The 23511-nt window shown below is 57.2% G+C and overlaps 1 protein-coding gene across 2 annotated transcripts in view; it reads right to left on the bottom strand.

Annotated features, from left to right (window-relative positions):
- The window catches only part of PLCD3 (phospholipase C delta 3), a 57338-nt gene extending 35207 nt beyond the window's left edge, over positions 1–22131 (bottom strand). Inside the window, exon 1 of one of the 2 annotated variants that reach the window (XM_073326242.2) lies at positions 21857–22131. In XM_073326242.2, the coding sequence (XP_073182343.2) occupies positions 21857–21950 (94 nt within the window). In that variant the 5' untranslated portion in view covers positions 21951–22131. Of the gene's footprint in view, positions 1–1857; positions 2045–21856 lie in introns of those variants that run through there. The other variant, XM_073326243.2, reaches the window with a different exon arrangement.
- Positions 22132–23511: the final 1380 nt, after the last annotated feature.

Raw genomic sequence — 23511 nt, 5'->3', positions numbered from 1 at the left:
CGCCTTCCGTTCCTGGCCCCGTAGAGTCCTGTTTCAAGCAGCCCTCTGGACGCATCCGCTGGAGGCAGCTGGAAAACCCCAGGTGCCATCCAATGGTGGCAGAACAGAGGCCAGCAGCATAAGGGCCTGATCCAGCTCCCCTGGAAGCCAGGGGAAAGACTCCTGTTGATCTCAGTGGGAACTGGGTCAGGCTCTCTGAGATCCACAGCATGCCCCACACCCCAATTATCTACCCTTGGTCTCTTACAGTGGCTTTGGGGGGCAGTCCCTGCTCCCCTCCCAGCCCACAAAAACCCCTCCGCTCTCCATTTCCAGAGCAAGGAAAGCACCTCTGGCCACTTTTGGAGTTTACTCCGTGATCGTGATCGCAGTTCCTAGATTCAGCCCTGGAGGGTTGAGCAATCTTTGCCCCTGGCTCACTGGAGCGCTGAGCCTGCCCCTGGTCAGTGTTGTGAGTTCCACACTGATTCACATCTGGCCAAGCGGTGCCTCCTGAGCCAGCTCCTGTTTGTGTCCCCAGAGCATCCCTCTCCCGTGTTACCTTCAGACCCTTCTCCGCGGTTGCACTTTGCAGAGCCGAGCAAGAGCAGCCTGCCCAGGGGCTCCACCCCATGCTTTCCGAGCACACTAAGGAGCTTGACAAGGGTTTAAACCAGTGCAAGAACCAGGCTGGAAACTCACCGGCCAGGCGTAATTCCCAGCTCTGCTTCCCAGCCAGGCCCAGACTGACCCCCCTACTCAGCACTGAGTTAGCTCTGTCACAGGGACTCCAAAGCACCTTACGCACACAAGTTAACTAACCCTCACTCCTCTCCTGGGAGGCAGGTCATTATTATCCCCCGTTCCTAGATGGGGAAACTGAGACAAAGAGGGGTGCAGTGACTTGACCAAGGTCACACAGAGAGGCAGGAGCAGAGCCAGGAATAGAACCCAGGCGTCCTGAGTGATATTCAGGCCTGTGCTTCACTACGCTGCTCCCTCCCCTTCACTGCAAATGCTGAAAGCTCCAGTCCTCGTGGAGACTTACGAAAAAACTGTCACTCCAGCTCCTCCCCCGAGTGGGCTTGGCTTGTGGTGCTAGCAGAGAGGGGGGCCGCATTCAGCACTGATGCCAACAGAGGGAAACTGCAGCCCAGGGTCTAGACCTGCCAGAGGCTGCAAACGTCATCCCAGCCATGCCCACAGGGCCCAGGCAGCGCCGCAGCCCCTCGCACCCAGGACTTCCTCCCCCACTGCAAGGCACTCCCCCCAGGGACACAGGGCAGATCACTTTACTCTTTTGGCCCCCTTCGCCCATCTGCAAAACAGGAACAATACCCAGCTCCCGGCCACACCTGAGCCTTCACTCCTGCGTGACTCACCAATCTGCAGTGCCTGAAATCCTCCCTGAAAAGGGGCTAGCCAAGGGCAAAGGATTATTCTGAGGCCTACAGTCTTTGAAGGGTTAATTTAGGAGGCCAGCTCCAGCCCAGCACTCAGACACCCCAGTGCTGTGACAGCCCCCATGGCTATCCCTGTCCCTGCCTCTGGCACAGACTCACCACCCAGGGCACATCCAGGCCATCGTTCCCTGGCCCCTCCCGCGCTGGGCCGTTCGCACTTACACACAGAGCCGGCTCTGCCCTGCCCGTGAGCACGGCAGCGGGAGTTCTGGCAAACCAAGAGCAACAGGATTTGGCCGCTGGCTCTCCCGGGGCACTGCCCAAGCTGGCCCCAGCCCCGAGAGGGGAGAGATGAAGGGTGTGAGGATGCTGGGCCATCCCGAGGCTGAGCCAGGCCTGCTGCAGGGGACTGGCCTGGCTTGTACCTCTGGACACCTGGGCTCTGGCCTCCCCACTTTCGCTGTCCTCTCCTCACCTGACACCATCTCTCGCTGTCCAAAAACACTCAGCGCCTCCTGTCTAAACACGGGCTCTGTGTTGATCCTGCACATTCCTCCAGCAGCCAGCTCCACTGGGAGAGGACACGGCTCCTTACTTCCACCCCAGCTTCCAGCTCTGCTTCCCCTGCCAGCATCCCTTTGCTCTTTGCCTTCAAGAGGAATTTACTGGGCCAGCTTGGTGGGGGAGCTTTACATAAGGGCTCCCCTCTGATCCAGATTGTTCCTGGCAGCTCTGGCTCAGCCCTGCTCAGTGTTCTCCGGGGCAGTTTTATCCCCTTGGGAACAGATGCAAAAAAATTCTATGAGGGAGAAATAGCAACGCAAATCAGCACTGCCGAGGCAAGGGCCCTCCAGCGACCGTGCTGGGGGAAGGATTGCAAATGTCTACCGCAAGTCCCTGCACCTGATTCCAGTCCAGGAGCCTGGGTGAAGGAGCTCTGGGGGCTGGATTCCTACCCTACAGCTTGTGCAATGGAAAAGGCTCCACGTCCCTCTGTGGCTACTGCTGCTCCACCACTCTTGCTACGTGGGGGGGGGGGGGGGGTCAAAGGCTGTTGAATCCACGGCCCCATCCCCAAGCCCAGCTCTTCTTCCTATGCAGTAAAACCACAGCATTTCCCTGGGCGGGGCAGGATTTGGGTACAGAGAATTCTGGAGGAGTTTGATGATGGGTCCAGCAGGCCACGCGGATTGGAAGCCAGCCCATTTCTCCAGCCGCTCTGGCTCCCGGCTCCCGGCTCCCCAGAGGTCAGGTGGTGACAGGTGGAGCTGCTGTTCTGAACACGGCCAGAGCCGCGATGGGAGACTCTAAAAATACTGCTGGACTGTCCCAGCTAGTTATAAACAGCTCCCCAGATAAGGGCATCTGGGTATACCCAGAAAGCCAATGGAGCAGCTGTTAGCTTCAGAGACCCTCTGTCGTCTCTCCGCAATCTTGTTTTGCAATGCTGGGTCTGCAAACACGGGGACTAACTTTTGCAAACCCCACCAGGCACCTCCCTGCACCTTCAGGTTCCTTGGCCCCTGTGTAACCCTGGCCCTGAATGTGGCCCACAGGCTGCCTCAGGCTACCTTACTTGTGCTGTTCCCAAGCCCTTCTAGCCAATCAGAAAGCAGCTGACAAGGCCTCCCCTTAACAGCCCAGTGTGTGACCGTTAACCCGTTCACTCCTGGACTGAACTGTAATACTGGACAAAGTAAATATCTAACACCAGCCCAGTGAAGAGGCTGTGAATAGATTATGGTACTGGGAGCTGGCACGCCTGAGTTTTAATTCTGACTGCCATCAGCTTACCTTGGGCAAGTCATTTCTCTGCTCTGTGCCTTGGTTTCCCCATAGCACTCTGTACCTCAAAGCAGCACCCTGGACCCCCCATATTCTCCCCTGTCATATAATTATGATATATTTCATACAAAGCATGTCATAGAAGATATCATAGGAAAGGTCATGATCTGTTGAAACCCATTGTTCTGTCCAAATATGTATATCCTTAGTGTGTATGAAGTTATGAGATTGTGCCATATGGTTGTTACAGAAATACAGAAATGTAGTAAGTTTGAGAATCATCCACTGTCAGTTCCCCAGTGACAACAGAGAGGATCCACTCCCAGGAGGGTGTTAAATGACCATTAGTCAGCAGGGGAGTTGTAAAGAAGGGATTTACAATGCTGTAAGAAAGCTGCACAAGCATCGCACAAGGGCGGGCGGGCGGGCGGGGGGGTTGCTCAACTCTGTGACTCAGCAAAGCCCACCAGGACATGTCTTGGGCTAGTGTTTTCCAGGCAGCTGGACTGAGGAGGTAAAGTAAGGGACAGTGGCATCATGCTTTTACCTTTCTCTTCACCCACTAATGCTGGAAGCAACAAGAATACTGGGAAGACAAAGACTTGAACTGAGGAGACTTGTCCCAGGCCTAAAGGGGAAGCCTGTGTATTAAGAACTGTAACCTACCTACAACATTCCATGGAGTGATAAAACTGCTTGATCCAAATACTGCCTACTGTAATAAGGTTTAAGATTTAGACTGTGTGCTTACCTTTTATTTTCTGTGTTAACTATCTCTGACCTTTAGTGCCTATCACCTATAATCACTTAAAATCGATGGTTCTGTAGTTAATAAATCTGTTTTATATTTTACCTAAAGCAGTGTGTTTTGGTGGAAGTACTTGGGAAATCTTAGCTCAGATACAAAGGCTAGTATGTGTCCTTTCCGCATGGAGGGAGGGGCGGACTGGGTAATGAACATCAGGCTTCTGACCAGGGAAAGACAGTCTATTCCTGGGTGCCAGGCTCGAGAGAATTGGCTGGTGCCTTTCTCTGTGTGATTCATGAGCGGTTTTCGGAGCATTCATGCAATCTAGCTGAGTGTGGGGCTCCATATGCTGTGGTGCTGAGTGATCACAGCGCCTGGAGGGGCTTGTTGCTTGTCACGAGCAAAGCACTGTGAGTCAGCCCAGGCTGGAGAGTAAAGGAGGCACAGCGGTACCCCAGTTCCAGGTTGTACCCCAGGGATCCCATCACAGGATGACAACACTGACCACTAGTCACCTCAGCATATTAATAAGAGGGAGGCATCTGTCTGAATTATTACAGTAACATCTAGAGGTCTCCAGGATGCTGGGATCTATATGTACACATACAAAGAGGCTGTCCCTGCCTTGAACAGCTTACAACCAAATTAGACCAGACAAAGGTGCTGGGGGAAGGGACTATTCCAAGATCACAGGAGAGCTCAGTAGCAGACTCAGGACTCCTGAGTGCCAGGCCAGTGCTCTATCCACTACACCATACTGGCTCCATGACTGCCCCTGCTAGGGATCATTCTCTCCAGCCCATCGGGGAGCGGTAGGCAGGCAGTCACATGGATGGCATGTGCCCAGGCTGAGGGCTGGCGGAGTGTTGACACTCTGTGCCCAGTTGGTAAAAGTTGCTGCAATATGCCTGGGGCCAATGCGCCACCATCTCAAGGGGCCTGTCAATCTGCAGAGCTCACAGGGGTCAAGGAAGCAAGGAGAAACTCCCTGGGACCCCACGTAGGGAGTGCCAGACCCTCAAGCTGGGGAGGGGCTAGTTCAGCAGAAAATATCTGCTTGTTTTCCTTTTAACATCGTCTCCCCCTCCCGTTTTACACCGGCGCACATGCAGACTCACAGTCACCCACTAGCTCACACACAGGCCAGGTTCCCCTCCAGGTTCTCCCAGACTCGCCCCTTTTTCGAGGGAGCTGTCCCAGGAAACCCAGAAGGGTGCTCAGTGCGTGCTGCCAGCTGTCCAGTTTTATGGGTTCCAGATCATCCTGGAGGTCCTGGGTTTTGTTCCTCAGAGGTGGCAGCCCATTCCCCTTGGCCCGGCACATTGTAGGCAAGGTGCTGCCCTGGCAGGGCCAAGCAGAGAATTCTCAGCTAGTGATTCCTTATTCAAAGGCCTCGCACAGCCACAAAGCAGTCCAGCAGCCAGCCTGCTGGCCTGCAAGTTGGAACACCTGGGCTCCTGTCACGGAGTCCCCGGGCGATGCTCTGGAACTGCTCCCCATGAAGCCAGTCAGGACTCTGGGGTAGTCGCCTTTCTGTGAGCAGCCTGTCTTCAGGACACACAGCTCACACCTTCCTGGGTCTGACCTCGGAGCATTCAGCATCCTCTGCCCCACCGTGTGCTTCCCCCCAGCGAGTCCGCTCAGGCAGGGCTCCTGGGGAAGCCAGAGGGTCCTGCACCCCAACTTCGCAGTCAGACGTGACTCTCAGCCAGCCAGTAAAACAGAAGGTTTATTAGACGACAGGAACATGGTCTAAAACAGAGCTTGCAGGTGCAGAGAACGGGACCCCTCAGCTGGGTCCATTCTTGGGGGGCAGTGAGCCAGACAACCACGTCTGCCCTTCACTCCATGTCCCAGCCAGCCCCAAACTGACACTCCCTCCAGCCCCTCCTCCTCTGGGCTTTGTTCCTTTCCCGGGCCAGGTGGTCACCTGATTCCTTTGTTCTCCAACCCTTTAGCTCTCACCTCGCAGGGGGGAAGGGCCCAGGCCATCAGTTGCCAGGAAACAGGGTGTCGGCCATTCTCTGTGTCCAGACTCCTGCACACACCGGCCCTCTAGGGCTCTGCAATGATCATACACCCTTACCCCACCCCCTAGATACTTAAGAACTGCCTAGGGGAAACTGAGGCACCCCCACAATATTCGGAGGAAACATTAAGAACAGGCCCACTTCGTCACAGCTCCATTCCCAGCCTTGCCCCTGACCTGCCCTGTGACCTCGGCCATGTCACTTCACCCTCTCCCCCACTCTGTCAGTGTTGTCAGTGGAGCAGGGCCCGTCTCTCTGGATGTGCATGGGTGCTGCCTGGCACAAGGGGGCCCTGATCTCAGCGGGGCCATGCTGGGCGTTACTGCAGTAAGAATATGGTGTGAGGTCAGGGTGGCTCAGGCAGGGAGACGGGTGGCTACTGATCTCATATCGCAACCCAAGCCACAAACTCACTCCTCGTTTTCATGCTCTCTGCCACGGGGAGCTGCCCAGGAAAAAGATCCCAAATGGAATCCTCCACAACCAGCCCATCGGGTCAGTCTTTCCTTCTCTTCCCTGGGCCCGGGCCTCGTGTGGGCTGGAGGCACCACTGGAAGCCTCTGAGTAATGCAGGAAATGGAGGTGAGTCACTGGGCCTGCTGTCCAAACTGCTGCTCTTGCTGAGAATGGCAGTTCAGATTCGGCAGAAAAATTGTTTGGCCAGTCTGCCGGCCATAAATTGTTCTGTATTCCAGGTGGGGAAGGGGAACGAAGCCAGGCAGATGGGAGCAGAGAAACCACTGCAGAAGTCACATGAGGTCACAGGGCACCGGAAGGTACCACCAGGGCTACGACTGAAATGCACAAAGCCCGTTCGGTCTTTGCCCCGAGCCTGGGGCTTTGGTCACACGGGGCCCCTCTCGCTGGCAGGAGCAGCGGCGTAAGCACGCCCTGGGCTCAGCCACGCTAAGACTTTTCCAGCTGTTCTCCAAAAACGAAGTCAGTTACTGACCCTTAATTCTTGCATTTTCTGTTCTCTGTGAAACTAGATTCCCAAGGCATTTTTAAGGGACCCTCAGTGTAAGGACACCACAGTCACTTTCTTTGCCTCTGGTCCTAACATCAGAGATTAATCTTTTTTTAGATTAAACCAACTTTTTCTGCTGGTTTAGATGTTTGTTTGCCCCACCCCTCCTGCCCTGCACTCCCCTGATCTGAGCCAATGGAAATCCACAAAGTCAATTTCCATTTTGTGTATGGTCCGTTACTGCTTTTAATGTGAAATGGATGGTCCTGGGACTCAGGAAACCTGGCTCCGGTTCTGGCTCAGCCACTGACGTGCTGTGTCACCCTGGCTGAGTCACTTAATCTACCTTGTGCCTTAGTTCCTCTTCTGTACAATGGGGATAAGATTTCCCGAGCTCATAGAGGGGTTGTGAGACTAAACCCACAAATAGCCGAGAGGCTCAGACACTCTGCTGATGAGTGCCAGGTCAGTATACAGATAGCAAGCCTTAGCTGCAGAGCAGAAACATGGCCAAGTGGTTAGGGCACTTGGAGGGATGTTGGAAACGAGACTTCAATTCCCCACTCTGCCACAGGCTTCCTGTGTGACCTTAGGCAAGTCTCCTCGCCTTCCCATGCCTCAGTGTCCCTCCTGCACAATAGGGATAAGAGCACTGTGCTGCCCCCCAGGCGTTGTGGGAAAAGATATTAAAAGCCGTGACATGCTAGGAGAGTGATGGGGCCAGAGAGGTGCCTACGATGCCGAACTGGCTCAGAGGGCCGTGGTGTGCCACGCCTGCAGGCGAACATGGATTTCTTCCTTTAAAATGTCTAACCAAGGAAAGTAAAAACAATTATAAATCACAGGAATCCCCTGGGCGAGTCTCATGGCCTGTTGCCTTCTGCCTGTCTAGTCTATTCAGACTGTACAGACCTCAGGGCACGGCCTGGCTCTCACTCAGTGTCTGTGGGGCGGAGCCTCATACCAGAAAGGGCTCAGGGCCACGCCGCTAAGTGCTCGGCCCCCAGGTCAGGGTCAGTTCTCACAGGGGCCCATGCTGAGCGGTTTGAGGAACCCATCCCTCTGGGTCCATGCTGGGCAGCTCAAACTGGAGACACCAAAAGCCAGCAGCTGCTTACGACAGGGCAGGACCCTCGTGAGCCTGCCCCAGAGCCATCTCAGCAGACGTGCCCATGAGGGTCTGCAGGACTCGAACCCGGCTCTGTACCAGCTAATGCCGTTGTGCTGCCACCCAGCAGCCATGGTCGGGCTGCCTGCTTTGCTACCTCGACGCACGGAGAGGAACTCCACAGGCCGGAGCACATCCAAAGGCTGGCCTGACAGCTTCCCCCACGCCCTGCTTGCTCCCGGCGCCCGAGGTAAGCCCAGGAGGAGTTCCCGGCAGCGTCCGTGCAGCGAGGACTCACTCCCAGCCAGCCGCAGTGAGGGACATGCATCTCAGCTGGCTTGGGCTTCAGCACATGGACTCTGATGCTAGACACAGACACTGGCTTTGCCCCCTGTGCCCCGGCTTCATTCCTGCCCCCTGGCATTGGTCCTAGACTCCAGCCCCAGTTCTAAGCCCTGACCTAGGCACCTGGACTCTGGCACTGGCCTGCCCACCCTTGCCCTGGTTGTGACAGTGCCCCTCGTAAGTATGTACACGTAAGGGACGGGGCCTTGGCAGTCAGGCCTAGCGGTCACAGCTGGGCTGGCGCCCACAAGGCGGGGATGGCCACGAGGCAGGACAGTCAGCAAGCAGGGATCAGAGCAAGCAGCAAGAGCCAGGGTCAGGCGGGGGTCGGAGCCAGAGATCAGAGGTAGTCCCCAGGGTGGAATCAGGCTCAGAGTCAAAATCGGGCTTGGGTGGAAGGCTGGCAATCTGCCAACAGCCTGGGCCACCCTCCAGGGTTAAATAATGAGCATGGGCCAATCAGAAGGCTGCAGGGACCTGTCAATCTGGACCCTATGGGCGTCACTTCCTGCAGCACCTAAAAATCTTCCCAGAGCTCCTTAGACTCCACTGGCCCTTGCCAGAGAGCCCAAAGCTCTGGCTGTTCGCATCACCCTGCTCCAACCCAGCCCCGAATTCCCTCCTGCACCCAGCCACGCCTGCAGCCCTGGACTCAGGGTGAACATGACGCTCTGCACATTCTCCTCCACGCAACCGGAAGTGACAGCTCTGTTATCATAACTCGCTCATTAGGATCATCTCATATATAGGCCTCGTTAGGCTGTAATTAACCCTGCTGCATCCTGTAGAGTGTCTATTTCAATTAGCTCTTTGGGTGTGATATGACGTGGACGTGCCCATGGCTCCTGCCTGGGCGTATGCGAGTTACGTAAGAGGCTATTTTTAGCCCCATGTTACATCACATCTTTGGCCCCGGGCATTCTGGAGAGGCCGGGCCCCCGAGGGGTCATGGCACCAGGATCTCTGCTCGGCTTAGGCACGATCGGCATTGTTGGTATGTGCCTAAGCCGGCCTGGCTCTCAGGACCCGTCACGCCACGGAGGACGTGGAGCCAGGTGAAGAGTTCTCCTCCCCATCGCCCAGCTGGGAAGGATTTGGGGGCTGATCTCACATCCGGCTGGTCTGGGCTTTGTCAGTGTCTCCTGTTGGAGGGAATGTCTATTAACCCCTTCCTGACTGGTGTTCTGCATTCCTCCGCGGGCACCCCATGGCAGCATGGGCCAGTGTCCCATCACTGCAGACCAGCTACGCAGAGCTCAGCAGCAGGTGTGTTTAGGCCCCTCGACCTGGCACCCTGGGAGATGCGGCAGCTGCTTCGCACAGGAGCGGGAGCCCGTAGGCTGGTTCTGGTCCTGGCTCCACCAGTAACTCACTAGGTGACTCGGGCACTGACAGGGGCAGGCTGTCGCCCGCATCCCGAAGCAGGGGTCCCGCTCCCTGCATCCCCTGGGGGCTGGGAGCTGAACGCAGGGACATGCGTAAAACGGACGAGAAGCGCTACAGAGAGGCAACGCGTTCCAGCTAGTGCATCTCTCTCCTGTGCACAGCTCCCCTGCCCCTCTGGTGCCCCCAGGGACACTGAGCCAAACACCCCACAGGGCTGGTGCCCCTCAGAGTGGTCGAGCGGCTGAGGAAGGGCGCTTGGAGCTGGTAGAGGGTCCTGTCAGGGCAATGCTGCATGGGGATTGGTTTGGGCTGCCCTTGTTTCGACTGTTCGAGCCGAATGAGCCCAGTGCACAGAGGCGTTGGCAGACACAGAAGCAAACTCCCTCATATGCCAGGGCAGCACCTGTCCTGCCAGGTGCTCCATGCCAGGCGGGTTAGGAAGGACTGCGATTAACCCCGGAGCTGTGACATTCCTCCCCATCCCTCCCAAGGGGAGGAATTCCTCCCTCCCCGCTGCACTGCTCTGCTCAGCAGGGGCAGGTGTGTCTGAGCTTCCACGCCGGGGATAGTGCGCTGGGCTGGACCCTCCCCTGGCACAGCCCCCGGGCACTCACCACAAACTTCAGCCCAAAGCGTCCTCCGCGTTTGCCCCTCACTCCTCCAGCACGCAGCAGGCTGCTCCCGCCCTGGCGCCGGCTTCAGCCCTCCCACCCGAGACTGCTCACAGCTGTCACCAGACGGAGCCCCAGCCAGTGCCGCAGGCCACACACGCGGACACCGGGGGCTGGGGCAAGGTGTAGAGTGGGGGGCGCTGAGAGCCACTGAACCAAACTGTAAACCCTGCATGAGACGGAAACCGCCTCAGGCCAGGGGCTGCAGCAGCCCCCAGCACCCCTAGGTGCAGCACCTTTGATGGACACGCACATACATGTCCATACACGGACTCACAGACGCACGTATATAAGCCAGGCATACTCACTTACACACGCGCGTGAGAGCATTAGCACAAGTCCAGGCTCCAGGGCAAAGCACCCCCCTGCGAGCTGCCTGGGCGCTAATGTGCAGAGCACATGCAGCCTTCAGAACAATGGTGGCTGGGTGCTGACTGCATCCTGCCCAGAACAATGATATTTCTCTTGCCAAATGAATTCCCAGGGCCTGAGCCGAAGGCTGGCCTGCCACGCACCCCCTGCTGCTGTTCCCAGATACACCTCACAGAGGTCACCCCGAGTGCAAGCCAGGGCTGCCTTTGGCTTCTCTGGGGAACAAGCATGCAGCAGGGGGGTCTAATCCTGTGAGAGGGGTGCTGCAGAGCCTTTCAGCGCCCTCCCCGCTTACAGACTTTGGTGAGAGGGTCTCCGAGGGCTGGGCGAGGCACAAGAATTCCAGCTCACAAAAACCGTTGCGGTTCCAACGTTTGTTTTCATTCTGCATTGGACTGAAATCGAGACCTTGCAGAAAGCAGAGCGAGCCCACCCCGGCATAGCCACGCCTCAGCGCTCTGCTCCGCCTGGTTCAAGGCAAGGACTCGCACTCGGTCTCCCCCATCGTAGGGGAGGGCCTGACCACCAGGCAAGCGGCTGTTACAGGCCATGCTCTGGCTCTCACTCGCTCTTTCCTTTCTGCAAAAAGGTTTGGTTTCATTTTCCGACAAATAAACGTATCCTAGAAAGTCTCCCAACCCGCTCCAGTTCTCAGCCCTGGCAGGGGTGGGAGCCAGAAGTACATCTTGGCATTGGAGAACCAGTGACCCACAGTCTTCCCCATTCACAGTGACACGCTCTGGTCTGACCCACCTGCCTCCATCTGAGGTTAAGCTACAGAGCTATAGCTCACGAAAGCTCATGCTCAAATAAATTGGTTAGTCTCTAAGGTGCCACAAGTCCTCCTTTTCTTTTTGCGAATACAGACTAACACGGCTGCTGCTCTGATACCTGTCACCTGAGGTTGTTGATCTAGAGGATCACTGTTTATTTAATTTTGAAAAGAAAAGACGTCCCTTGACCCCTTAGATACAACTGGGTACATACGGGAATGCCAGCCAGCTGGCAGCCACAAGTCCCCTGCACGCACCGGTCCCATTTGACAAAGCGCTCTCCCAGCCATGCAGCACAGATTGGGGGCATGGTGCCAGCTAGGGCAATGCCAGCCATGCACTCACCCCGCCACACCCTGCAGCACCATAAGTACTGGCCTGACCCCGCTTAGCCCCTGAGAGGATGACCCCCACCCCACCCCAAGCCCTACTCCTGGCATGGCTTCGGGTGATGCTGATACAGGATTGGCACTTCCAGCAGTGTTCTCAATCCAGACTGTGGCTGGCTCGGAGGGTACACAAAGGCCCAACCAGCCCCTCTCCCCAAGGAGAGCCGGTACCCAGCCCGCGCCGGCAGGCACTCACCGTGCAGGGACGCAGACACACCGGCCATCCTGTACGACTGCCCCTTGGCTAGTACCAGTATCCCAGGTTCCAAGGGAAATGGGGGATGGGCAGAAGGGGGACCCTGTATCCAGGACCTCAGACAAAATCCTGTTCCGCTGAGTGCCTGGGATCTCCCTGATGCGTCCCAGCGAGCCTGGCCCACGCAGCAGGCCGGGGAGCCCTCCCTGGGAAGGGGGAGGCGGTTTGGCTCCAGGGGCTCCCTGGGCAGGGCAGGGCGCTGCTGCGGACAGCCTGTTGGCAGGTCTGGCCCCACGTGCTGACACGCTGCAGCCCTGCCTGCTGAGCCCCGGTTTGACGAGCTCGTCCGCACGCAGGCAGAGCTGATGGGACTCTGAGTCCCGGAGCAGCCTGGCCAGCAGCTCAAGGTGCAGCAGACACGCAGTGCTGCCAGGGCAAGAGGGGAGCTCAGACCCCAACGACTGGCCCCTTACCGGCCCTGCAGCACCTACTCAGCCGTGCCTGCTGCCTGCCACGCAGCCCTCTCCCCACACGGCCCCTCTGAGCCCTGGCCACCACGTGCGCTTGGGTGCCTGCCTCACTCGCTTACACCGGCCCTGGCCTATCATAGGGTGGCAGCTCAGGACATTTAACTGCAGGTAGAATCAGATCTCAGCCCTGGTCTACACTACGGGGTTAGGTCGAGTTTAGCCGCGTGAGGTCGATTTTATAATGAATGCGTCTACACAACCAACCCTGTTCCGTCGACCTAAAGGGCTCTTAACATCGACTGCTGAACTCCTCCCTGGCGAGGGGAGTAGCGCTACCATTGACCCTGCTGGGTCGAATTTGGGGTCGTGCAGACGCAATTCGGCGGTATTGGCCTCCGGGAGCTATCCCAGAGTGCTCCAGGGTGACCGCTCTGGACAGCACTCTCAACTCCGATGCACCAGCCAGGTACGCAGGAAAAGCCAGGGCTGGCCGCAGGCACCAGCTTTCCAAGCAGGTGCTTGGGCGGCAGTGTGAGCGGGGGCGCGGCCATGTCCCGCGGCAGCAATTCGGCAGCGACTGCTTGGGGTGGCAAAATTGGTCAAGCCGCCCTTGGGAAAAGCCCCGGGAAATTTTGAATTTCATTTCCTATTTGGTCAGCGCAGCAACCCTGCAGTCCCCCCAGAATCGCAAACAAGCTCCAGCATGGACCGAAAGGGAGACACTGGATCTGACTGCTGTATGGGGAGACGAATCTGTGCAGGCTGAACTGCAATCAGAAAGAAGAAATGCTGATATATATGCCCAAATCGCAGAGGGCATGGTGGAGAGAGGCTACACCAGGGACACACAGCAGTGCCACGTGAAAGTCAAGGAGCTCCCGCAAGCCTGCCAAAAGACAAAGGAGGCAAACGGCCACTCCGGGTCAGAGCCCCATACATGCCACTTCTATGATCAGCTGCATGGCCTTCTAGGGGGGGACCCTACCACTACCCCACCACTGTCCATGGACACCTGCAAGGGGGAGTCTCACGCAACAGGGAGAAGGATTTTGTGGATGAGGAAGAGGAGGAGGAGGAGAATGCCCAGCAGGCAAGCGGTGAATCAGTTCTCCCTGGCAGACAGGACCTTTTCATCACCTTGGAGCCAATACCCTCCGAAGGCGGGATCCCAGACCCTGAAGCCGGAGAAGGCAGCTCTGGTGAGTGCACATTTGTAACTACAGTACAGGGTTTAGAAGCAACAGTGTTTAATGTTTGATTTGCCCTGAAGAATTGGGATGCATTCGGGGCCAGTACAGCTACTGGAAAAGTCGGTTAACGTGTCTGGGGATGGAGCGGGAATCCTCCAGGGACATCTCCATGAAGCTCTCCTGGAGGTACTCTGAAAGCCTTTGCAGAAGGTTTCTGGGGAGGGCTGCCTTATTTCGTCCTCCACGGTAAGGCACTTTACCACTCCAAGCCAGTAGTAAGTAGTCTGGAATCACTGCAAATGTTTCTATGCTCCCGCAATCATCTCCATCCCTGAGGTTATCACATATTAGAAGGCGAAAAAAACACACTCGTGATGACATGTTTTCTGAGCTCATACAGTCCTCCCGCACTGATAGCTTAATGCATGGAGGCATTCAGTGGCAGAGGCCAAAAAAAGCATTAAGTGGGCGCGAAGAGGCAGGAGGCGATGCTGAGGCTAATGGGGGAGTAAACAGACATGATGAAGCATCTGTTGGAGCTGCAGGAAAGCGAACAAGAGCACAGACCTCCAGCTGCATCCACTGTATAACCGCCTGCCCTCTTCCCCAAGTTCCATATCCTCCTCACCCAGACGCCCAAGAACGCGGGGTGGGGAGGCTCCGGGCATGCAGCCACCCCATTCCAGAGGATGGCCCAAACAACAGAAGGCTGTCATTCAAACAGTTTTGATTTGTAGTGTGGCTACAATAAGCAATGTGGCCTTGTCCTTCCCTCCTCCCGCACCCCACCCCACCCAGGCTACCCTGTCAGTTATCTCACTTTTTTTTTAATTAATAAAGAAAGAATGCATGGTTTTAAAACAATAGTTACTTTTTTCAGATAGCAGCCTTGTCAGTCTGTATCCGCAGAAAGAAAAGGAGTACTTGTGGCACCTTAGAGTGGAATGCGTCCGATGAAGTGAGCTGTAGCTGTAGCTCACGAAAGCTTATGCTCAAATAAATTTGTTAGTCTCTAAGGTGCCACAAGTCCTCCTGTTCTTTTTAATAGTTACTTTATTTCCTTTGCCAGCTGTGATTGAAGCAGGGAGGGTGGCTGGCTTACAGGGAATTAAAATCAACAAAGGGGGCAGGTTTGCAGCAAGGAGAAACACACACAACTGTCACACCGTGGCCTGACCAGTCATGAAACTGGTTTTCAAAGCCTCTCTGATGCGCAGCGCACCTCACTGTGCTCTTCTAATTGCCCTGGTGTCTGGCTGCTCAAAATCGGCCACCAGACAATTTGCCTCAACCTCCCACCCCGCCATAAACTTCTCCCCCTTACTCTCACAGATATTATGGAGCACACAGCAAGCAGCAATAACAATGGGAATGTTGGTTGCGCTAAGGTCTAACCTAGTCAGTAAACAGCGCCAGCGTGCTTTTAAAAGTCCAAAGGCACATTCTACCACCATTCTGCACTTGCTCAGCCTAGAGTTGAACAGCTCCTGACTACTGTTCAGGCTTCCTGTGTACGGCTTCATGAGCCATGGGAGCAAGGGGTAGGCTGGGTCCCCAAGGATAACTACTGGCATTTCAACATCCCCAACGGTAATTTTCTGGTCTGGGAAGTAAGTCCCTTCTTGCAACCGCTTGAACAACCCGGAGTTCCTAAAGATGTGAGCATCATGCACCTTTCCTGGGCATCCCACGTTGATGTCGGTAAAACTTCCCTTGTGATCCACCAGTGCTTGCAGCACCATTGAGAAGTACCCCTTGGGGTTTACGTGCTGGTTGGCAAGATAGGGATATGTGTTCTGTCTATCGCCCCACCACAGTTAGGGAACCCCATTGTAGCAAAGCCATCCAGTATGACCTGTACATTTCCCAGAGTCATTACCCTTGATAGCAGAACGTCAGTGATTGCGTTGGCTACTTGGATCATAGCAGCTTTCACAGTTGACTTGCCCATTCCAAATTGATTCCTGACTAACCGGTAGCAGTCAGGCATTGCAAGCTTCCACAGGACTATCGCCACTCGCTTCTCAACTGTCAGGGCAGCTCTCATCTTGGTATTCTTGCACTTCAGGGCAGGGGAAAGCAACTCACAAAGTTCAAGGAGAGTGGCCTTATGCATGCGAAAGTTTCGCAGCCACTGTGAATCATCCCATACCTGCAACACTATGCAGTCCCACCAGTCTGTGCTTGTTTGCCGGGCCCAGAATCAGTGTTCCACTGTATCAACCAGCCCCACTGCCACCATGATATCCCAACTGCCACAGCCCGTGCTTTCAGGAACATCTGTGTCCATGTCCTCCTCACAATTGTCCTTGTGCTGGCATCTTAGCTCGGTTCTGCACATACTCCAGGAAAATGCACAAGGTGTTTACAATGCTCACAACAGAAGCGGTGAGCTGAGCGGGCTCCTTGCTTGCCGTGCTATGGCGTCTGCATGGGTAACCCAGGAAAAAAGGCACGAAATGATTGTCTGCCGTTGCTTTCAGGGAGGGAGGGACGGAGGGGTGACTGACGACAAGTACCCAAAACCACCCGCGACAATGTTTTTGCCCCATCAGGCATTGGGAGCTTAACCCAGAATTCCAATGGGCAGCGGAGACTGCGGGAACTATGGGCTAGCTACCCACAGTGCACCGCTCCGTAAGTCGATGCTAGCCATGGTATTGAGGACACACTCCGCCCACTTAATGCGCTTAGTGGGGACATACATAATCGACTGTATAAAATCGATTTCTAAAAATCGACTTCTATAAAATCGACCTAATTTCCTAGCGTAGACATACCCTCAGTGACATCAGAGTAAGTCTGGAGTCAGTGCAGTGACTCCGGATTGACACCAGTTAAAGCATCAGAATCCAGCCAGTGGCCAGAAGCCGACACAGTTGCAATGGCCCCTTCCTGCTCCATCTCCGCTCCCTGTGGGTGCCTAAATCATACCTGCCCCCGGCACAGCCACACACAAGCCACGGGAATTACAGAGAAGTCTCCTGCTTGACAGCAGAGCACTCGGCCCAGTCGGTTGCAGGCCAGACAGTCTAGAAGGTTACACAGATTTGGAGCCAGGTTCTCCACTGCCCGGCACCATGTGTCACCATTTACACCAGTGCAAAGTAAGTGTGAAACGCTGCTAAGCAGGAAAGGGAGCAATTTGCACCCTCTGCACTGGTGTGAATGACTGCAGGAGGTGCAGGGCAATGGCCAGGCAGGCCCTGTGAGCTAACGAACTGGGGCTCCCTCCACTCACTGTTAGTGTCCCAGATCTGCACTGTCACTCTCCCCTCCGCCTCCGCAATCCTCCAGTGCAGGGACCTCAGCCTTTCACATTCCTCCCCCTCCCTGTGCAGCTCAGACCCGTCCAGCATCCTCCTCCCAACAGCAACCTGGGAAGGGCCCCTGGGCGTGACCGAGGGCCTCAGCCGCGGACCCCCCCCCGCCTGCTTTTCCAGAGGCCAAGCTGAGCTTTTCTCCATGAAACCTCAGCTTGGAGGGCAACAGTGACAACGGCAAACTGGTTCCTGCCTGAGCTCTCTGGGCTGGGCCACAGGCAGGCAGGGAGGAGAGAAAACGGAAGCAATTTGCTGAGTTCCAGCTTTATGCCAAGTGGTTAGGTGGCTGCCTTGTAAATCCCCAGCCAGGAGACTGTTCTGGGGGCAGCCTGAGCAGACTCTGCCCTGTCTCCGCCCCTCCCCCCAACCCCCCCTCCCCCCAGCTCCAGATGGGGCGGGGGCACTCACCCTGGCTGTGCCTGCTCTGTGGCTAGAGGATTTGCCCCTGGAAGTATCAACCCAGCACCAGTCACGGGAGCGAAATTCTCTCTCACACACGTGTAAGAGCATTTCTGCCTCCCATCCCTCCAAGCCCGCCCGGGGCAGCCCTTGTGGAGCCCCTGCCCCACTGCTGGGCTGGGGGAAAGCAGAGGATGATGGAAGAAATCTGGGCAAACCCTGCACATCCAAAGACAGATTTATTCAGCCCAGGCCCCTGTGTGGGGCAGGGGGTTAAGTCCCTTTTGCTGTACAGATCCAGGGGGCACACAGCAACTCATTCAGATGAGCCACGGGGGGATTCTTTCTGGCCCTCCCCTGCCCCTCGCTCCATTCCTGCTGTCAGGTGAGGTGTGCACACCACGGGAAAATGAACTGAACGCTCCTTGCTGGGGCTGGGCAGAAGCTCCGGTTTCATGTGACCTGACGGCTTCCAAAATCAGACAGTGCCCTGACTCCATCAGATGCTGCCTCCCCACCAAGGGATAACCCTTTCCCTGGCCTGGGGTAACCACGTCTGGGCTACAGCACAGAGCCCCTGGGCTCACTCACTCGCGGTTCCACAAACTGGTCACTAGCACAGTCCTGGGACCCCCTTGTCCCCCATGAACCGCTCCAGCCTGGCACAAATAGCTCCGGATCCAAAGCCAGGGTCCACAACAATCCAGGTCAGGCCCCCAGCTGAGCACACGTGAGCTGAGCACACTGTAGCAGGACAAATCGCTCTCTGATGGCCTCAGAGGCACTCAGCCAGAAAGGAAGCTAGCCCAGGGATGCGTCGCTTACAGGTGTCTGGGCCAGAAGGCTTCCGGGAGTCTCATCAAATGAAAAGGGCACCTGAGCTCTCTCGATCTGAGGGCCAGACCCACCAAGGTACCTGGGAGCTGCAGTGCTGTACCACCCACCAGAGGTGCTCTGCCTCGTGGAGTCCCCAGCCATGAGCTGGGTGCCCAGGCTCCCCATATGATGCATGGGGAGAGTCAGGGATCCGCAGGAGCCAGCACGCTGAGCAGGGTGTCTCCAAAGCAGGAGTGAAATGCGGAGCAAAGGGGCAGGGCTCAGCGCAAAGTCTGGGGGCCTTGACTGACAGGCTGGAATCCCTCCACTTGGGAGCCTGAAGTGTGAGCCCTCTTCTGGGCCAGGTCAGCAGCTGAGATAGCCTTGTGTGCTCTGGTCCTGCCTGCCTGGCTTACACACTCCCCTGCAGTGCCAGACCTTGGTCAGCCCTTGTGCTTTTCCCTGGAGGAAAGCTTAATGTTGCCCAACATTTCCCCCATGGCAACTAAGACCTTAACCCCTTCACTGCTGCACTTGAGTCAGCTGCAGTTCCATCTCAGTGAACGCAATGCTGGCCTGGGAGAACCTTATCTTGGCACATGCTCATTTCACTATCTCAAAGAGCTTTAATACACTTGCAAACCAGATTACAGAGTACAGATTATCCAGCCAGCGCAGACTCTGAAAACAGCATTGTGTTTACGCAGGTTATTTGAGCGTGCACTATCTAAAGTTAGTGAAATTAACGCCCCACGTAGACAAGCCCTTGCCCTCCACCTACAGGAGTCTTATGGCTGATGCACAGGACTGGGAGTCAGGAGACGTGGGTTTTAGTTCTGGCTTTGCCACTGGCTCATTAGGCAAGTCATTTCCCCTCTCTGTGCCTCACTTTCCCCACCTGCAAAATGGGAATAATAGTACTCTCCTGCCTCTCAAGGGGATTGTGATGTTTAACTCACTCATGCTTGTGAAATGCTTTGAGATCCTCAGATTACGGCTTACAGCTGGGTAAACTGAGGCACAGAGAGGTTAGTGACTTGCCCGGGGTCACACTTGGTTGAACCAGAACCCAGGAGCTGGACGGCTGAGTGTAATAAATGCTACTACTTAGCTCTTAGGCTTCTCCCCACACTGCAACCAATCAAGGGAAAGAATCACTGTCCCCACTTTTCAGAGGAGGAAACGGAGTCCCAGGGTGAGGAAGCAACCTTCCCAAGGTGTCAGCACAGGAACAGAGCCCAGGACTGAGGTAAAGCTATACAGTGACCCCCCCGGACAAAGAGCTGCGGACACTGGGACCAGTTCACATCACTAAAGCACTTGCTATCCACAGGGGATGGGGGCTTTAGAGGGGTGGGATGATACTGGACTGTCAGCTCTTTGGGGCTGGGCCTCATGTGTACAGCACGTAGGTCTATGGCCTCTCTGGGCCCCCGTCTGGAGTCCTGTGGTTACAAATAATACATAATAATAATGCCATTCCTGAGATCAGCTGCAGACTGGGGGCCTGCCGGGAAGAGAGGTTTTAATCAACCATTGGACTCAGTGCAGGAAGAGTGACTGGGGGAAACTCTCTGGCCTGTGCCCTACAGGAGGTCAGACTGGGTGATCTAATCATCCCTTCTGGCCTTAAGCTCTCTGAATCTATGACATGCCTCTTTGCTCCAGGGCTTGCGCACGAGGTCTCTGGCCATCTCACTTGCATTCGAAGCTCCTGTTCCCAAGGTCAAATCTTGAGTTTAAAAGAATTCACCCCTAGCAGAAATTCCTCACTGAGGCTTCGGGGTTTAATTATTCATTTAGCACTGGTGAGAAGGGCCAGGTGCCCCAGCCTGCCCGCCCTGGGGAATGCCACACTCACGCCCTGTCAGGGGTAACAGATAGATGCCAGATGCTGGGGGCACTATGGGTACTGAGCTGTGAAAATCAGACCCGTGTGGGGCTGCTGAAACACCTGGAAATCCAGCACAGAGGCTGTAGGACCCACGCAGGCCTTGACGCCTCGGCCGTGGCTGCTGGCAAGGGGCTCCTTCACTCCCAGAACGGGACTGAGACCCACCAGACTCATTGCACACAGGCCACCGAGCAGTGGTCACTACGGTACTGGGTTAGTTGTGAAAGCAGCCTCAAGGCCTCGTCTTGCACACACACGCGCGTGCACACACACACACATACACCCCAGGCCAGCCAGTCCCCAGGACCCTTGGCTTTTGGATCGCGAACAACTGTGGATTTTATTGCACGCCGAATTTACTGCAACAAAATGGGCATTAACCCCTTACTTGCTGCAGCCTCTTTGCTCCCTCATGTTCCCGGGGCATCCCCAACAAACAGTGGCCACGTACCCAAGACCTGGGGCACGGCTGGACATGGGGCCTGCCATCAAGTGGATTGAGTGGGAATCAGCAGCACCCACGGATGGCAAGGGGAGACTCCAGCAGGTCCTTTGCCCTGGAGGAAGGGAGTCCCTGGCCACAGCCCAGACAGATCCCCACAGTCAGGTCCTCAGTGGGGAGTTAAAGTGGGGGTTGGAAGCGAAGAGGGGCAGCTCTGTGGAAAGGAGGCCTGCCCAGCTGGGAGTGCAGACCTGGCATGACTCTGCCAGGCACAGCAGGCCCCCACTACAGGGGCTGGGGTCCCAGCTCAGCGAGCGCCGGCTGGGGCCAACAGAGATTCACAACACAGAGCCCAGGTCCAACCATGCCAGAGCCCCCATCCTGGGGCAGCCCTTGCCCACCCGAAGCGCCCTCAGCCCCCACTGCCCCCTCTGCAGCTTGCGCCCCCCCCAGCCCATGAATCCAGCTGGGAGCAGGGTCTGTTTCGTCCCGTTCGGGGGGGAGGGGGGGAATCAGCTCCAGGGTGATGCTGGGGGGGACATGGGGGGGGGAGGATGTTCCACAGACACGGGAATGGGGATTACAATAAAGCCAAGTCCCCGGCCCACAGGCAGCTATTAACCCCTCGCGGTGCGCGCTCCTACCCTGGGGGGCAGCCCTGCCCCCTGCACCTTGGCCCAGGACCCTGGGGGGCTCCCCCCTACCCCACCCCCAGGTCAGTGCCTTGGCCCGGGGAAGGCTCCTGGCATCAGTCGGGCCGGGCGCTGGGCAGGGGGGAGACGGGCCCGGTAGCGAACTCCTGCCCCGCTCCGAGCGCCCGGGGCCCCGGCGCTGTGAGCCGCCCGGCTGGGGCAGGAGTCGGGCCCGGCTCGGCTCGGGGGCGCAGCGTGAGCAGCATCCCCGAGCCGAGCCCCAGGGCCAGCGCCCATCCTCGCAGCTTCGGGCCCCGGGCCGAACACTCCCGCGCTTCGGGGAAGTTCCGACCCGGATCCCTCGGCGCGAGCCTGGCCCGAGCTGCATCCGAGACGCCCTCCCACCCCGGCGGCGCCTCGGCCGGGGTCCGGGGGCAGCCGGGCGGCGGGGTGTCGCCCCCTGGAGAGGCGGGGCTGGGGCCCAGGATCGGGCCCGGGGGCGCTGGGGGCGGGCGGCGCGGGGGTCCCCGGCACTGACCCATATTCTTCAAGGCTCTGTCCGGGCGCCTGGTGCCGCCGCCGTGCTGCGGGGCCCGCTCCGGGCGGGATTTCTTCCTCCAGCCGCAGATCATGGTGTCCGGGCGAGGCCGCGCCCGGGGCCCCTCCGCCCGCCGCGGGCTCCCTGCGAGGAGCGAGCCGCCGGAGCCAGCCCAGCCGCAGCCGTGACGGAGCCGGCCCGTCCCAGCCGGCTCGGGGAAGGAGTCACATTTCAGGGCACGGAGAGCGATTATGAACCGCGTGGGGCTGGAGAGCTCCGCCCACGGGCTGCGCGCTGCCCCGGGCCCCGGCACCAGCGGGCAGCAAGGGGGCACAGCCCAGCACCCGTGGGGCAACGCCTCCCAGACGGGCTCTGGGAGCCCGGAGCGGCAGGAAACGGGCACTGCCCAGGGCAGGAGAGGGGCTCTGTAAGCCCACAGTGGCAGGAGACGGGCACTGCCCAGGGCACGAGAGGGGCTCTGTAAGCCCACAGTGGCAGGAGACGGGCACTGCCCAGGGCAGGAGAGGAGCTAGAGTGGCAGGAGACGGGCACTGCCCAGGGCAGGAGAGGGGCTAGAGTGGCAGGAGACGGGCAGTGCCTGAGGACAGGAGACGGGCGTGGTCCAGCATGACTGAGGCACTGAGGTGACCCTGCCCAGTCTGGTCAGCACCTGGCCCTAGCAGCCACATTCTAGGCCTGGCCCATCAGTGTGACGGGCCCAGGGATCACTGGCCAGTCACCTGCCTCTGGGACCTCTGGCAGCGGAGCCCAGGCCTCTCGCCTCCCAGGGAATGCTCAGCAACAGGATGGGCCTGGGGGCATCTCCCACCCCTCCCAGGGCGGGCCGAGGAGTTTTCTTGCCCAGGGCAGGGGACGTTTTGGGTGCCCACCAAACAGCTGAGCAAAAACAACACCACAAAACAAAACCACAACCCAGAAGTTGGCGTTCAGGGCAACCACCCGGATCGCCGGCCCCTCCAGCCAGTCCTGTCCTACCAGTGTCAGCACCAGTGCCCTCCCCTGCCAGTCTGCTTCAGGGGATGTTACTCTCCAGGGAACCCAGACCCATATGAAAACCAGCCCCAGGGCAAGCACAGGCTGGCAGGCTAAAACAGCCGAGGATTCCCCCTGGGGCTGGAGCCAGGCTCTGAGACCCACCCCCCACATCAGGTGTCAGAGCCCCGGCTCCAGCCCAAGCAGGAATGTCTACGCGGCTATCTTTAGCCCTGTGAGCCCAAGTCAGTTGATCTGGGCTCTGAGACTCACTGCACTGGGGGTTTTGCAGTGGAGATGTGCCCTGGACATACACCCACCACAGGGCCTGGGATCTGAAAGCGCTCAGTGACGCACTACACAGCAGGAATTGTTCCTAGCAATGACTAGGGTTTTTTTTTCTGTGTTCTCCAGGCAGCCCAGCTCTGGGGGCCTCAACCGGCACAGTGTCCTCTGGGCAGCCTGGCTCAGACTCGCCTTCCCTGCCTCCTGGTGTAGCCAGTTTCAAGGACTGAGGAAGGCAACAGGCAAAAGGGGAGGAAGGATCCAGCAGGCAAAAATCCAGCAGGCATTACCTGTCTCCCAGTCACGGATAACTTGGAAGAATGTGATCACGAACGCTTATGGATCAATGTCCTAACAGATAAAGCACGAGATGATGT

Source organism: Lepidochelys kempii, chromosome 27 (assembly GCF_965140285.1).
Source record: "Lepidochelys kempii isolate rLepKem1 chromosome 27, rLepKem1.hap1, whole genome shotgun sequence".
NCBI classification, from domain to species: domain Eukaryota; kingdom Metazoa; phylum Chordata; order Testudines; family Cheloniidae; genus Lepidochelys; species Lepidochelys kempii.
Note: the sequence above shows the minus strand (reverse complement) of the source record. Positions and strands in the feature narration are given on the sequence as shown.